Consider the following 13,131-nt stretch of genomic DNA (forward strand, 5'->3'; position numbering starts at 1 on the left):
GTTTAATTTATATAGTTATGAATAATAAATTAATGAATTTGGGTTGTGGCACGTCGAGATTCGAGAACGAAATGAATGCATAATATCGACTGTTATATACAATACCTACCTAAGAGACTGAGGAAAGATTTCTCATATTAGGTACTTATTATGTAGGTACAATAATAAAATTAGGTAACCTACCTCTGGAATAGAAGATAATTTGCTTGAGTATTAGATAAACATATTATACATACTTTATATCATACTGGTTTCTAGGGTAGTTAATTTAATTTAGGTATTTGACATTTTAATAAAAGCTGGGACACACCAAACGCGTATGCAGCACGTAAGCGTAGACGTAGCGCGTAGGTACCATGACATTGTGATGTATGAAACTGTATGAGATATGGCATCGGTCGCGTAGACGTAATGCGTGCTGTCATGTCAATGGATTCACGCGTGTCACTATGCGCGTGGCCACGTGTACGTGCTTGGTGTGAATCGGCTCTTAATGGCAATATAGGTATGGATGAATTATATCTATTAGTACGCGACAGGTCGACGTGGCGATCGGGGTGAGGTCGTCCCGCACACTCACACAGCCCTCAAGCTAACGTACGAGTACGAGGCGTCCCTCCGCCTCATACTCCGATTGCCATCTCGACCTGTCGTTTACTACAGCTATGGATTCCCTGGTTGAACGGGTTCGGTTGGTACCAAATACCCACTAGAACAGTCATTTTCAAGGAATACATTGGAATTGGATTACTGGCCAACCTGTAGGTATAAATAACTATAACTGTAGAATTTGTATTATTTTAACAAAATATAATTATTGCATCAATGTATTTTATCTTTAGGTAACAAACTTTGTATGAAATCTGTCCAACTGTCTCTACGGCTAAAGGGAATATTTTAAGAGTAGTATAAGTACTTACGATGCGGTGATATCGTGGTATGAATGATTTTTTAAGGGAATATTTACAAAGACAAGTATAATATATCCGAACTAACAAAGGGAAAAGGTTTCTGTCAGGTGACGTCTCAGCTAGAAATATATTTAGATTCAATATATTTTTAGCTAAGACGTCATAGCATATCGGAAAAGTTTTCCCTTTGTAAGTTCGGACGCTTTATACGGTAACTTAGTACGGATTTATATACCAAATTGAGCGATAAGCTGCAAACTATGTTCTGGGTCATTACGTGGATTCAATATAGGTTTATACATACATAATTAGAAAAGTCATATAAGTAGACGATGAAAGAGTTATTAGACAGTTACAAAATTATTCTTTAAACTCTTCTATGAAGAAACTTTAAATAAAACCAAAACTCAAACGTCTTTCCAAAATAAATTCATCTAAATTAATCTCAATAATATTTGTTTAAATTGAGTAAGTTTTATATTATGTATTTCAATTGAGAAGCTCATCAGCAAGGTAGATAGGTAGGTACTTCATACGCGCGTAGCTAGGTATGTGCTACCTATCCCTACTTCTAGCAATTACTTCATTTACCCAAATTTTACTGTTTATACTCTTGAAGAAAGCCAACAAAATAAAAAAATTAGGTAAAAAAAGAAATTTCACAAGTAGGTATAAGTTAGATAGTATTATTACACAGATTGTTGGTACTCTTCATAGTTGAAACCTTAGGGTTAACACGCGTAGGTAAGTAGGTACTTATGATAGCAGTAAGCGCAGAATCCACATAACAATTGAACAAAGACTTATTATAACTAAATGAATTGAAGAAGTATGCGTTGCGCTCATGTGTTAGGTTGTAAGCCTTTGGGCTTGATCATCATGGAGGCTCGTTTGAGCGTGTAATCCCAGCCTCGCCAGCGGAACCACACGATACCTGTGAAATAATGAATAGTATATTTAAAATGCTATAAGAAGTACGCACGATGGACTAACGATATAAAGCGGCTGGCGGGAAGTGGTTGGATGAGGAAGGCTGAGGACCGTGTGTGGTACCGCGTTTTTTTAGGGAAGGCCTATGTCCAACAGTGAATGTCCACAGGCTGACTATGGACTAATGCATTGCATAAAAGCTGAATATGACACATGTTTGAATCGTCCTCTAAAAAGGCCCCTATCTTGACTACGAATTCCGGTGTAAGACACTTGTCGTCTAAATGGTCCCCTAGAGAAGCCCCTCTCTTGACTATGAATTCCAGTGTTAGAAGTACGCGTAGATAATGGATCTCCATCTCAGGTTGAATTACCTTGTCTCGCTGTTAGATCTTGTGGGTCATGTAAGTAGAGACCGTTAAGGCCGCGTCCGCACGATTTCCACCACCAGCCGCCTTTCAGCATGGACGCGCAGTTGAGTGACGATCGGTCATTGTCTCTGCAAATTTAACAAATAGAAGTTTACTTCAAGTAAAAAAAAACTGCCCAAGTGTAAGTCAGAAACCGCAGTACCTAGGTTCTCATGCGCAATGCACAAGCATAATATGTAACATTCAGAAAGACATTTAACGTCGATAGATATTATACAATTCGATTTGTTATCTGATGTTGCATTAGACAACTCCGCCTAGAAATAGTCTAAGGCCTTAGGGAATTGCATAATCGTCTAGGGGGGCCTTATTGAAAAGAGCGTAGAAGGATTGGAATATAAAATACTAGAGGATGCCCGCGACTTCGTCCGCGTGGATATAAATTTTTATAGATCCCGTGGAAACTGTTTGATTTTCCGGGATAAAAAGTAGGCTATGTCCGTTCCCGGGATATAAGCTAACGCTGTACCTTTCGTAAGAATCGGTTATACTGTTGAGCCGTGAAAAGGTAGCAAATAGACAGACAGACAGACACACTTTCGCATTTATAATATTAGTATGGAGGATGTGACATGACAAAAGTGGCAGCATCGCGCTATCATTTCAAATAACCGAAAAATTAAGGGTGGCCGCTTTGCCTTCTATGGCCGTTTTAAGCACACATCTTCTACATCTTTCTTTTGGACAGTTGCTTACTCTTGCACTCTTGTAGAGTTTTCCATTATACCTAGCTTTAATTTCAATCGTCTAAAGGTAAAAATCGTCTTGCAGTTCAATTCGAGTGCGTGGGCACCTTTAGACTGTTAATCTATTAGTCGATCTATGGTCATAACTTCACATCAACACAGATGACAGAATAAAGTGAAGATGCGAGTCCAAACAATAGAAAGTAGAGACAGACTGCTGATGTTCGTCTGGATTTTTTTTCAGGATATTATACATTTTTTTCCTCATTTATCAGAAAATACGTTGCTGAAAGATGGCTTAAGTAAAAATAATTTTATTTACCTGTTATAAGTGGAGAAGGGACTGTTATTTGACCCGTACCAAGGGTCATTTAGAGAATCGCCGGCATTTCCTTCATAGCCCTCTATCTCCAGCTTGTAGTATTCCGCTTCCGAGTATATCTTGAAGTGCGAATACTGTGCGTACCTGCAAATGTATTACCTATATGAAAATGTGAATATTTTTTCCTGCCTAAGGATGTCTCTAAACTGAAGCGAAGATGTGCTTAATCTTGATTGATGTGCAGTAAGATTTTTGAGAAATGAGGTGATTATTTTATCACAATATGATTTTTTAATAATGTTATTCGTCTGCTAAACATGTTAATTCTGCTCTTTATAGTAAATGGACAATAATTTCTATGTATAATTATTATACAATATGTTCCATCGGTAAGTCACAATATGAATTTGTAAAAGATACGTATGCTCTAGTGCATATTTGATTGCGCTGGTTAAACAACGGTCATCCAAGTTGGTAATTGGAAGAGTGGATAATTTTCAAGTTCCAAATTGGACCTTCCCGTGTCCTAAGTGCTTGTATGAGTAGGTAGGTACTAGGTAGCTATATACTAATTACGATCTTACAGTCTTAACAGATTAGATCAAGATTCAGGATATACGCTCAAAAAGATAAAATAATATTAGATATGACGAAGACATCCGCTAAGAAAGGATTTTTAAAAATTCAACTCCTCATGGGGTAAAAAAAAGAAATTATCAAATCCTGTTCTTTTATTACAGCGAATTATGTAGGTACCTACTTATTTTGTTTAGGTAAATGATAAGTCTTTTAAGTTTATCTTCTACTTAGGTCATTTTTTGCCACCGTTAATTTGAAAACAGCTGAGTGCTATCCAAGAAAACCTCTTTGGGAAAGAAAACTCACCTTTTGTTACCGTCAAAGTCTTCCAGCTCTACCCTGAGCATGTAATCATCATTGTTGGTCAGCATGTAAATGTTTTCATTGCCTAACCAGAATTCTTTACTGGGATCGCCAAATCCATTCTTATAATCACTCCAATCCCGATTGAAATTTTCTGCTGGGACACCGAAATCATCGCGTCGATGGATTACCTAAAAATAACGAAATAACCTGTTAAGTAAGGTGATCCGAAACTCTAGATTGGAAATCTTTTTACTGTTTGTCGGCTGTTAATAAAAAGACCCTGAATTTTATACCTAATTATCTCCGCTTACTTACCTGCGGACTTAATGAGCTACTTAGATTGTCTGTCTGTATTATTCAATTTTGAAGTAGATTTTTTTACAAATTAGGCCTATTTTTTAGGGATTTCAATAACCAAGTATTTGTAGTGAGGGTTCGTTATGTAGATTCTGCTTTGATTTAAGTAGCTACTAATAGTACTTATTCTATCCGGTATCTTCTCAGGGAATTCTATTTTTCTGAACTGATCCTCAGGTAGGCAGAATCAATGTTTTTTGAATTGACTTTCAAGCTTTCAAGTTAAGTTAAAAAAACATGATGCCTGAATTACGTTAATCTTGAAAATTAGTATACAAATCACGACGTTTCCTAAAGCTCAATTCACATTGGCGCAGAGACGAAGAGATGCGTCGCGTAAAGTTCGTCAAATTCATGGCAATTTCGTTCGCTCCTAATATGTGTATTGACGGGCGTTGCCCTTAATGAAAGACCTTACTAAATAAAGCATAAACAATTAAACATAATATGTTCGGCGCGCATCACCTTGAGTCTGCACCAATGTGAATTGATCCTAAATGACGTGTTTGCTACCTTAAAAATTGGTCTTTTTTTTCGTTTTTTTTTTTAATTAAAAATTTGGAAAAAAATACAAAATTTTCCAATAGAACCACATACGGTTTATTTTGTCGCTTTATTTCTCTCTTTCACCGCTATTTAAAGTTTAAACCAAGGTTTAAACACGCTTATCCGTCCGAGTGCAAGACTGACTGACCTCCAGTAGGTACATATTATGTTATGTAGATATGTTTACCGATACAGGTAGAATGTAATTATTGGAACATTCACCTTATAAAATATTATAATTGTGTGAATTTGACCGCTTATAACCTTGTTTAAATACGGGTATTTCTTTTTGTTTTCTGTATGTATGGAGATTAAAAAACAAAAAAAAAATCTCATCTTTTTGCTCAGCCAAAAACCTCCACTCTGCTTTGTGCGAAAAAAAACTTTTCATGCATTCACCCTTTTTATGGTAATATTTTAAAGGTACTATCGGTTTTTCGTACTAAGTATGTATAAATATTGCGGCGAAAAACCCACGCGTCTCCACTCAGAATGAGTGAAAAAAAGTTTGGGCAAAGTCCACAATGCTGGCCAAGCGTGGACTTCACACCTTTGAAACGTTATGAAGAAATCTAAGGTATGCAAGTCTCCTTCACAGCACATTAACATTAGAACAGCAATTTTGATATTAATCTTTATAGCCCAGTAATTTGGTCGTCAAAAAGGGGCTTATCTGGAAAGTTTTCAGAAAGTTATGCAAATTGGTGGTTTTATAGATTTCGATGTGCTCTTTCCGAATTTTTATTTTGCCACCTCGTACCTTTGCCACTCGCGCCGCCATCTTGGAAAAATGGCGCCCAGAAACAGTTTTTTCACGATAACTTCTTTCCCATTCATTTTACGACAAAAATTGCTATGTAACAATTAAGCTAGAGACAATTTCCTACAATTTGTGTAGTCACTTTTTTTTGTATACTCAATAGTTTCAGTGTACGAGCGCCACAAAGCCCACTCCAACATTCGTTTTGGCTAAATATCACACATGAGGTCCATATTCACATGAGATCGAAACTGCGATGCAGTATATTTACTCTTATCTCGAGCAGAATTCTGAAGAGCGTTAGTATTCTCTGGTCGAACTGATGGCTTAAATTGAAGGTGACTACCGGCTCCTGGAGATACCATAAAAAAAAATCACGCCACTCACTCAACCACATGGTGGGGTGGAAATGAGTTATTTAGCCAAAACGAGTGTTGGAGTGGGCTTTGTGGCGCTCGTACGCTGAAACTATTGAGTCTACAACAAAAGATGACTACACAAGTTGTAGAAAATTATCTCTAGTTTAATTGTTACATAGCCATTTTTATCGTAAAATGAGTGGGAAAGAAGTTATCGTGAAAAAACTGTTTTTGGGCGCCATTTTTCCAAGATGGCGGCGCGAGCGGCAAAGGTACGAGGTGGCAAAATAAAAATTCTGAAAGAGCACATCGAAATCTATAAAACCACCAATTTGCATAACATTCTGAAAACTTTCCATCTCATATTACAGAATTACTGGACTATTATGTATTATATTAAGAGCAATAGTCTTACCGTCCATCCGCCTTCCGCAGCGGTCTGTTCACAGTATACTTTTAGGAACCAGTACGTAGTGCCCCGTATCTGCAGGTAGTAAACGCCAGATTCGCGCATACCAGCGTTTAGAAGGTCCACGCACGAGAAACCCTGAAATTAAATACGATGCATTGCAGTGTTTTCCAAAGTAAATCGTTCCGTGGTTGTTAAAAACGGTTAACTTAATATTTTATTATCATTAAAATATATATTCTTAAATAATAGATTAGAATCGAAGAATTACTTTTGAAAATCTGCCTTATAATTATTCGCACAATACATATTTATGAGTAAATTCCGCAAGTTAATCCGCAAAGCTTTGATATTAGTTAAGTATAACATAAGTTAATCGCAACGTCTATTTCTTGCCTTTATTTATTCATACTCGTTATATATTGGAAAAAAATAAGTGTAAGTAAGTAAAATGCTTTTTCACCGATGTAGGTACCAATCTATCTATTTACATGATTTTTCGCATCTTTCTTTGCTCACAAATAATTTTGGTCCATCGCAAACCTCTCGTGATAAGTATCTACCTATTAGTAGATCTGTTTTTATCATTGACCTACTATTTTGATGATTATGACGATGAGAAAACGACAGTTTTGGCCATCATATTCCAATATCATTACCATAACTACTTATATGCTAGAATTTCTCAAAGATTTTCTATAGGTATTTAATGTGGTACCGGGTACGACAGTCAACACATCATTAATATTTCTGTAGTATCTTTTGGTAGCGCACTTAAATTAAATAGATAATTTATTTGTGCCTGTTAAACAGGGCTCTATCCGTCACTCGCTTCATACAATCGTAGTTCCAATTTCATTTGAATATTATGCAACCAAAGGCCATGAAATTTTGCAGACATATTCTAGAAACTAATATCTGTGTCTGTGGTGTTTTAGATTTTTCTAAAAATATGTAGTTTTAAAATTACAGGGGCTCAAAGATTTGTATGTAAATTTTTAGACCGATAGATTTTTATTTTTTAGTTAAGACCGCGTAACTTTGAAACCGAATATTTTAACAGAAATCTGGAAAACCACAGACATAGATATTAGTTTCTAGAATATGTCTGCAAAATTTCATGGACTTTGGTTGCTTAATATTCAAATGAAATTGGAACTACGTTCGTATGAAGCGAGTGACGGAGAGATCCTTCTTAAACTATCTATTAGGTATTATCTCCTTATGTTTTTGTCTTTTGTCGCGGGTTGCGCAACATCTCACGCAACTGACGCAAAAAGCCTTTGCACGGAAAAATCTTCATAGAAATCAGTAGCATAACTGTTACGTAGTTGCATACCGTAGGCTAAGTATTGAAATAGTATCTCATAGTTCTGAGTGTATTCAGCTAAGCTAAAGCTTCTCTTCAATAGAGCAGCCCGAATAAAGGTATAGCTACACCTGCGCATCATGAACGTCGGGAAATGCGGTATTCGATGCGGGAGCGTCCACGACGCGAACCTATACGTGCAAGTGTAGTGTGCAAAGGACTGCATGGCGCCATTAAATATATCAATAATAGGCGATATCCACGCTGATGTTCCCGCATAAGAGTCACCTTGGTCGCGCAGACTTGGATGCTGCTTACCCTCGACCAGAGATAAACTGAGGCTGCTCAAATAAAAAGATCGGCTTCTCATCTCTACCACACGCATGGTTGTGATTGAGGCTTCTATAAGCGAATTATATGAAATCAAAATTTATGGTTCGCCAAAATATGGCTCATGAAGAAGCGTGCATTAGTTTAAGGACACAACAATCAGTGTGTACACTTAACCTGTCATCTGTATCTTGCGTATGCGAGAAATTGTAAGTATTATGTTGTGATAACTAATCCCGTAACCATCACAGTAGGAAATGCTTTCCCACAACTTGGTACGTGATATAAGTTTATCAAAAGGAATCCCTCATTTCTGATCCCTATTTCTTCAACCTAGATGTCCTACATCAGGTAGTTTTGTCCCTGATGAGAAGTTTTTTTTATATGGCCAATGAGCAGGCGAGTCGTACTGATGTTAAGTGATTACCGCCGCCCATGAACATTTGCAGCACCAGAAGAAATTCCATTGTGTTACGGGCTTTTCAGGAATTTTTGATCCACCCCCTGGATAATCCCATATTCACATCTAGTGGGAAAACCGCTGAAGAGAGTTGGTTCCACAGTAAAAAAATCTGGTTGTAAGTCCAGGATGACAGAAATAATAAACGCTACTCATCCACAATATGATTAAAACATCGCCGATTCACTATTGAGCATAGGTCTATCAGAATGAGTAGGATTTAGGCCAGAGTCCATCACGCTGGCAAAGAGCGGGTTGGTGGATTTCACACACTTTTGCGAACAATATGGAGAACTCACAGGCATCTAGGTTTCCTCACGTTGTTTTTAGGGTTATTAATATTATTTATATTGATCATAATTTGGTGACTTGTGTGTAGGTATTATAGTATTTATTGTTTTAGACTTGTATAATGTATACCGTTAGATACAGCTCTTGTACCTAGTCACGAAATACCAATTTCTCAACCAACAAATTAATGTATACCTAAGTAAATATTATTATAATATTATAGCAGCCCTATTTATTAAAATTGTTATATTTCACATCACATAAATAAATTTTCGAGTAGGTAGATACGGTCTATATTGTTATCATGTTACGTAAAATGGAACTAATAAGCTAAACTAAGTACCTAGGCACTAATACTTTGTTGCATTGCTATAATAATTTATACCTACCAATATTACGTTCGTGTTGGAGAAAAAACCAACAACTATTCTGAAATATAACTATCGTTACTTGCCTATCTTATTAAATACCTATTTTATCTTAATTTTAATCCTTAAATCCTTATTGAATTAAAGAATTATATCTTTACAAAAGTGAATTTTCTGTTTGTCTTCCGACCTCTCATTTTAATTAGTAACAATTAGTGATTTTTCAGAATTACCAGTATTTAAATCGACCTTGAAGATTCAAATACTCGTAAGATGATTATATTACGATAAACACTTTAAAAAAATGTAAATCTTATGAATAATCATGACAAACAGCTTACAGTAATTGTAGATGATGTTTAGTTATAAAATACCGAGACACATACATTTAAAAAGTTCCAACATATTATCACGACTAACCTACTTATTGCCAACTAATCCTTATATAGCGTAGAAATATAAATAAGTATATACTGTGTACAGCTATTGATTAACACACTCGTTCATAGCTGAATTGAAAATTAATATCTACTTATTAATACTTTTATCATAATATGTTTCGAGGAAAATTGGGTTGGTACCTACTATTATCAAAAGGAACTCGTCTAGAAAATCAAAGAGTTCCCATGGGATTTAAAAAACGGAAATGAACATGGACAGTTGCGAGCACCATCTAGGTGGCTTCTTGGTACAGAGATAGTTTGTACATAGACAAATCAAACAATATCCTGGAAAATCAAAGAGTTTCCACGGGATTTTTAAAAATCTATATCCTTGTGGACAAAGTCGGGAGCAACATCTAATTAAATATACTTCTTGCCTGTAGGTAGGTGAGGTAGGTATACATACATATACGTATATAAATATAATCAAATACAACCGGTTCACTAAACCTATCAAAATATTATGTTATAACTCAAAATTTGAAAAACCCCCGACACAAAAACCTCTATAAGAAAACTAGAAAAGAGCTGATAACTTTCAAACGGCTGAACCGATTATCTTGGATGATAGCTAAGAACACTCGATTAAGCCACCTTTTAAACAAAAAAAAAACTAAATTAAAATCGGTTCATTAGTTTAGGAGCTACGATGCCACAGACAGATACACAGATACACACGTCAAGCTTATAACACCCTTCTTTTTGGGTCGGGGGTTAAAAACAATACAAATGCTGTAATCATTGGTAATTAGGTAGGTACTCTGTGGGAGCAGCGGGTTTTTGCACACCAACAATGTCGCGGAAAGCGCTGGTAAGGTATACTTATTGTGCATGAACCAGATTTACGTAACGATATCAACTTTCCTTGCGCGGAACGCCTTGAGTCCCATTTTCAATACCTGTATTGAAATCGCTCTTCCATAGCCGCCACCTTTGCTTGGGCGCATGATATAACAACTGAACTTCGTGGGTCGAAATTCAATTCAGTGAAATAGAAATCTTATTGTACGAGTATGTTGATTTTTCCCGTCATGTACCTACAGATTTTGAACAGTAGTAGAGAATGCCGAGAAGAGTTTTAATGTGGGAATTGTAATTGAACAGAAAAAAACTATGTTTAAAACAAAGATTTAAAAAAAGAATATTAGCTATTTAATCATTCATGACTAAAATTCCCCTTTCCCCTCCAACTAAGCGTAAAGCTTGTGCTAGGAGTGGGTACGACAACGGCACGCACGCAATCAGCTTTGTATAAGTACTACTTACCTTAAGGAGATCAACGCTTGTTCTTAGAGCGCCAAGTAAAATTACGTGAAAACCAGTTATTACTGTAACATTGTCTGCGCCACTTGCCTCTTGATAGGAGTGTAATTGTATTCGTTGTTCGACATTTTAACGTTATAAAATATTTCTTACTTTTACGTAATTTTTTTTGCAAAATAAGCAACTATAGCAACATTAAGAGTTATTTTTCAAACGATGTTAATAAATTTATTTTTATATTCTTTCAATATTATTTTTCCTCCTCCCAGAATAAGAATGTATGGCCACAGTTCACCACGCTGGCTAAGTGCGGATTGGCAGACTTCACACACGTTCGAGAACATTATGAAGGAATCTCAGGCATGCAGATTTCCTCACGTTGATTTTGTTCACCGTTGAAGTAATAGTTATTATTAAATAATAATAATTTGATCTAATATTCGTTGCAAAATAAGCAACTATAGCAACATTAAGAGTTATTTTTCAAACGATGATATTAAATTTATTTTATTATTCTTTCAATATTATTTTTCCTCCTCCTCCCAGAATAAGAAGGGTATGGCTATAGTTCACCACGTTGGCTAAGTGCGGATTGGTAGACTTCACACACGTTTGAGAACATTATGAAGAACTCTAAGGCATGCAGATTTCCTCACGTTGATTTTGTTCACCGTTGAAGTAATAGTTATTATTAAATAATAATAATTTGATCTAATATTCGTTGAAAAATATGCAACTATAGCAACATTAAGAGTTATTTTTCAAACGATGTTAATAAATTTATTTTATTATTCTTTCAATATTATTTTTCCTCCTCCTCCCAGAATAAGAAGGGTATGGCTATAGTTCACCACGTTGGCTAAGTGCGGATTGGTAGACTTCACACACGTTTAAGAACATTATGAAGGAATCTCAGGCATGCAGATTTCCTCGTGTTGATTTTGTTCACCGTTGAAGTAATAGTAATTATTATTATCTATACTAATAAATAAAATTGGAGTGTCTGTCTGTAATTTCGAAATAACTACCGCATATTAAGTTCATATGGTCATTTGAACGATACTATAACTGAATCACACGTTTTTAAAATTTTTGTCTGTCTGTCTGTCTGTCTGTCTGTCTGTCTGTCTGTCTGTCTGTCTGTCTGTCTGTTTGAAAAGGCTAATCTTGGGAACGGCTGAACCGATTTTGACGGGATTTTCACAGACAAGTAGAGAATTGACCAGGGAGTAACATAGGCTACTTTTTTAACCGACTTTCAAAAAGGGAGTTGTGTTTTTCTACCTATGTACACCGAAATCTCCGAGATTTCTGAACCGATTTGCGTAATTTTTTTTTTATCGATAGAGGAACTTTGCGACATTGTTTCATAAAAAATTTGGAGTCCAACTCCTCAATCCTGATGCTGCAGGGGATCTGACCAATCCACGCGGGCGAAGCTGCGGGCATCAGCTAGTTAAATAATAATTTGATCTAATATTCGTGGGTCTTATGTTTTTTAACTGCTTTATCAGCAAGCTTGGCAACGATCAGTTTAGGTGAGCATGCTAGCATGAGATCATCAAACAGACGCTTGTTACCAGAAGTTTTGTACTTACAGCCATCATAAGTGAGATTTAGTCAATAGAAAGCGCTATAGAGTAGCTTACCTACGTACTTGCAGGTAGAATTTGGTGTCTACCAATTCATACTTTGAAATTCGTTTAAATGTAGCCCACGGTTAGTTAATTAAGATACAATATTCTGATAAACTATTCGTAAGCATACCAACTCGTCAATAGTGTCTAAAACACCCGCTCATAAATCATGATATTTCCAGCTGATATGTACCTGTACTATACCTATGAAGTTATAAATTATAATTGCAACAATTCTCTACGTATGAATATTCAAATGCTTAAAATATGGTCATTTACATGTTCCAATTTGTTAATGGTCTGTTTGAGAGCGAGACTATTTGATAAATCATAAAGTGTAACGAAGTAATTCTATATTTTGAGTCTAATTATACACTCGTACCTTTTAATAGTGGATAGTGGTCGCAGGATGTGGTTAAGTGAATGGATATCTT

General features: G+C 35.9%; 1 protein-coding gene across 1 annotated transcript in view; it reads right to left on the reverse strand.

The window, feature by feature from the left end:
• Positions 1-379: 379 nt before the first annotated feature.
• The window catches only part of LOC123880606 (angiopoietin-related protein 2), an 83,067-nt gene continuing 70,315 nt past the window's right edge, over positions 380-13,131 (reverse strand). The window contains exons 4-8 of the mRNA XM_045928804.1: positions 6,603-6,734; positions 4,166-4,353; positions 3,281-3,424; positions 2,216-2,340; positions 380-1,845 (exon numbers count right to left, since the gene is read on the reverse strand). Of these exons, the coding sequence (XP_045784760.1) occupies positions 1,754-1,845; positions 2,216-2,340; positions 3,281-3,424; positions 4,166-4,353; positions 6,603-6,734 (681 nt within the window). The 3' untranslated portion in view covers positions 380-1,753. The remainder of the gene's footprint in view (positions 1,846-2,215; positions 2,341-3,280; positions 3,425-4,165; positions 4,354-6,602; positions 6,735-13,131) is intronic.

Source organism: Maniola jurtina, chromosome Z (assembly GCF_905333055.1).
Source record: "Maniola jurtina chromosome Z, ilManJurt1.1, whole genome shotgun sequence".
NCBI classification, from domain to species: domain Eukaryota; kingdom Metazoa; phylum Arthropoda; class Insecta; order Lepidoptera; family Nymphalidae; genus Maniola; species Maniola jurtina.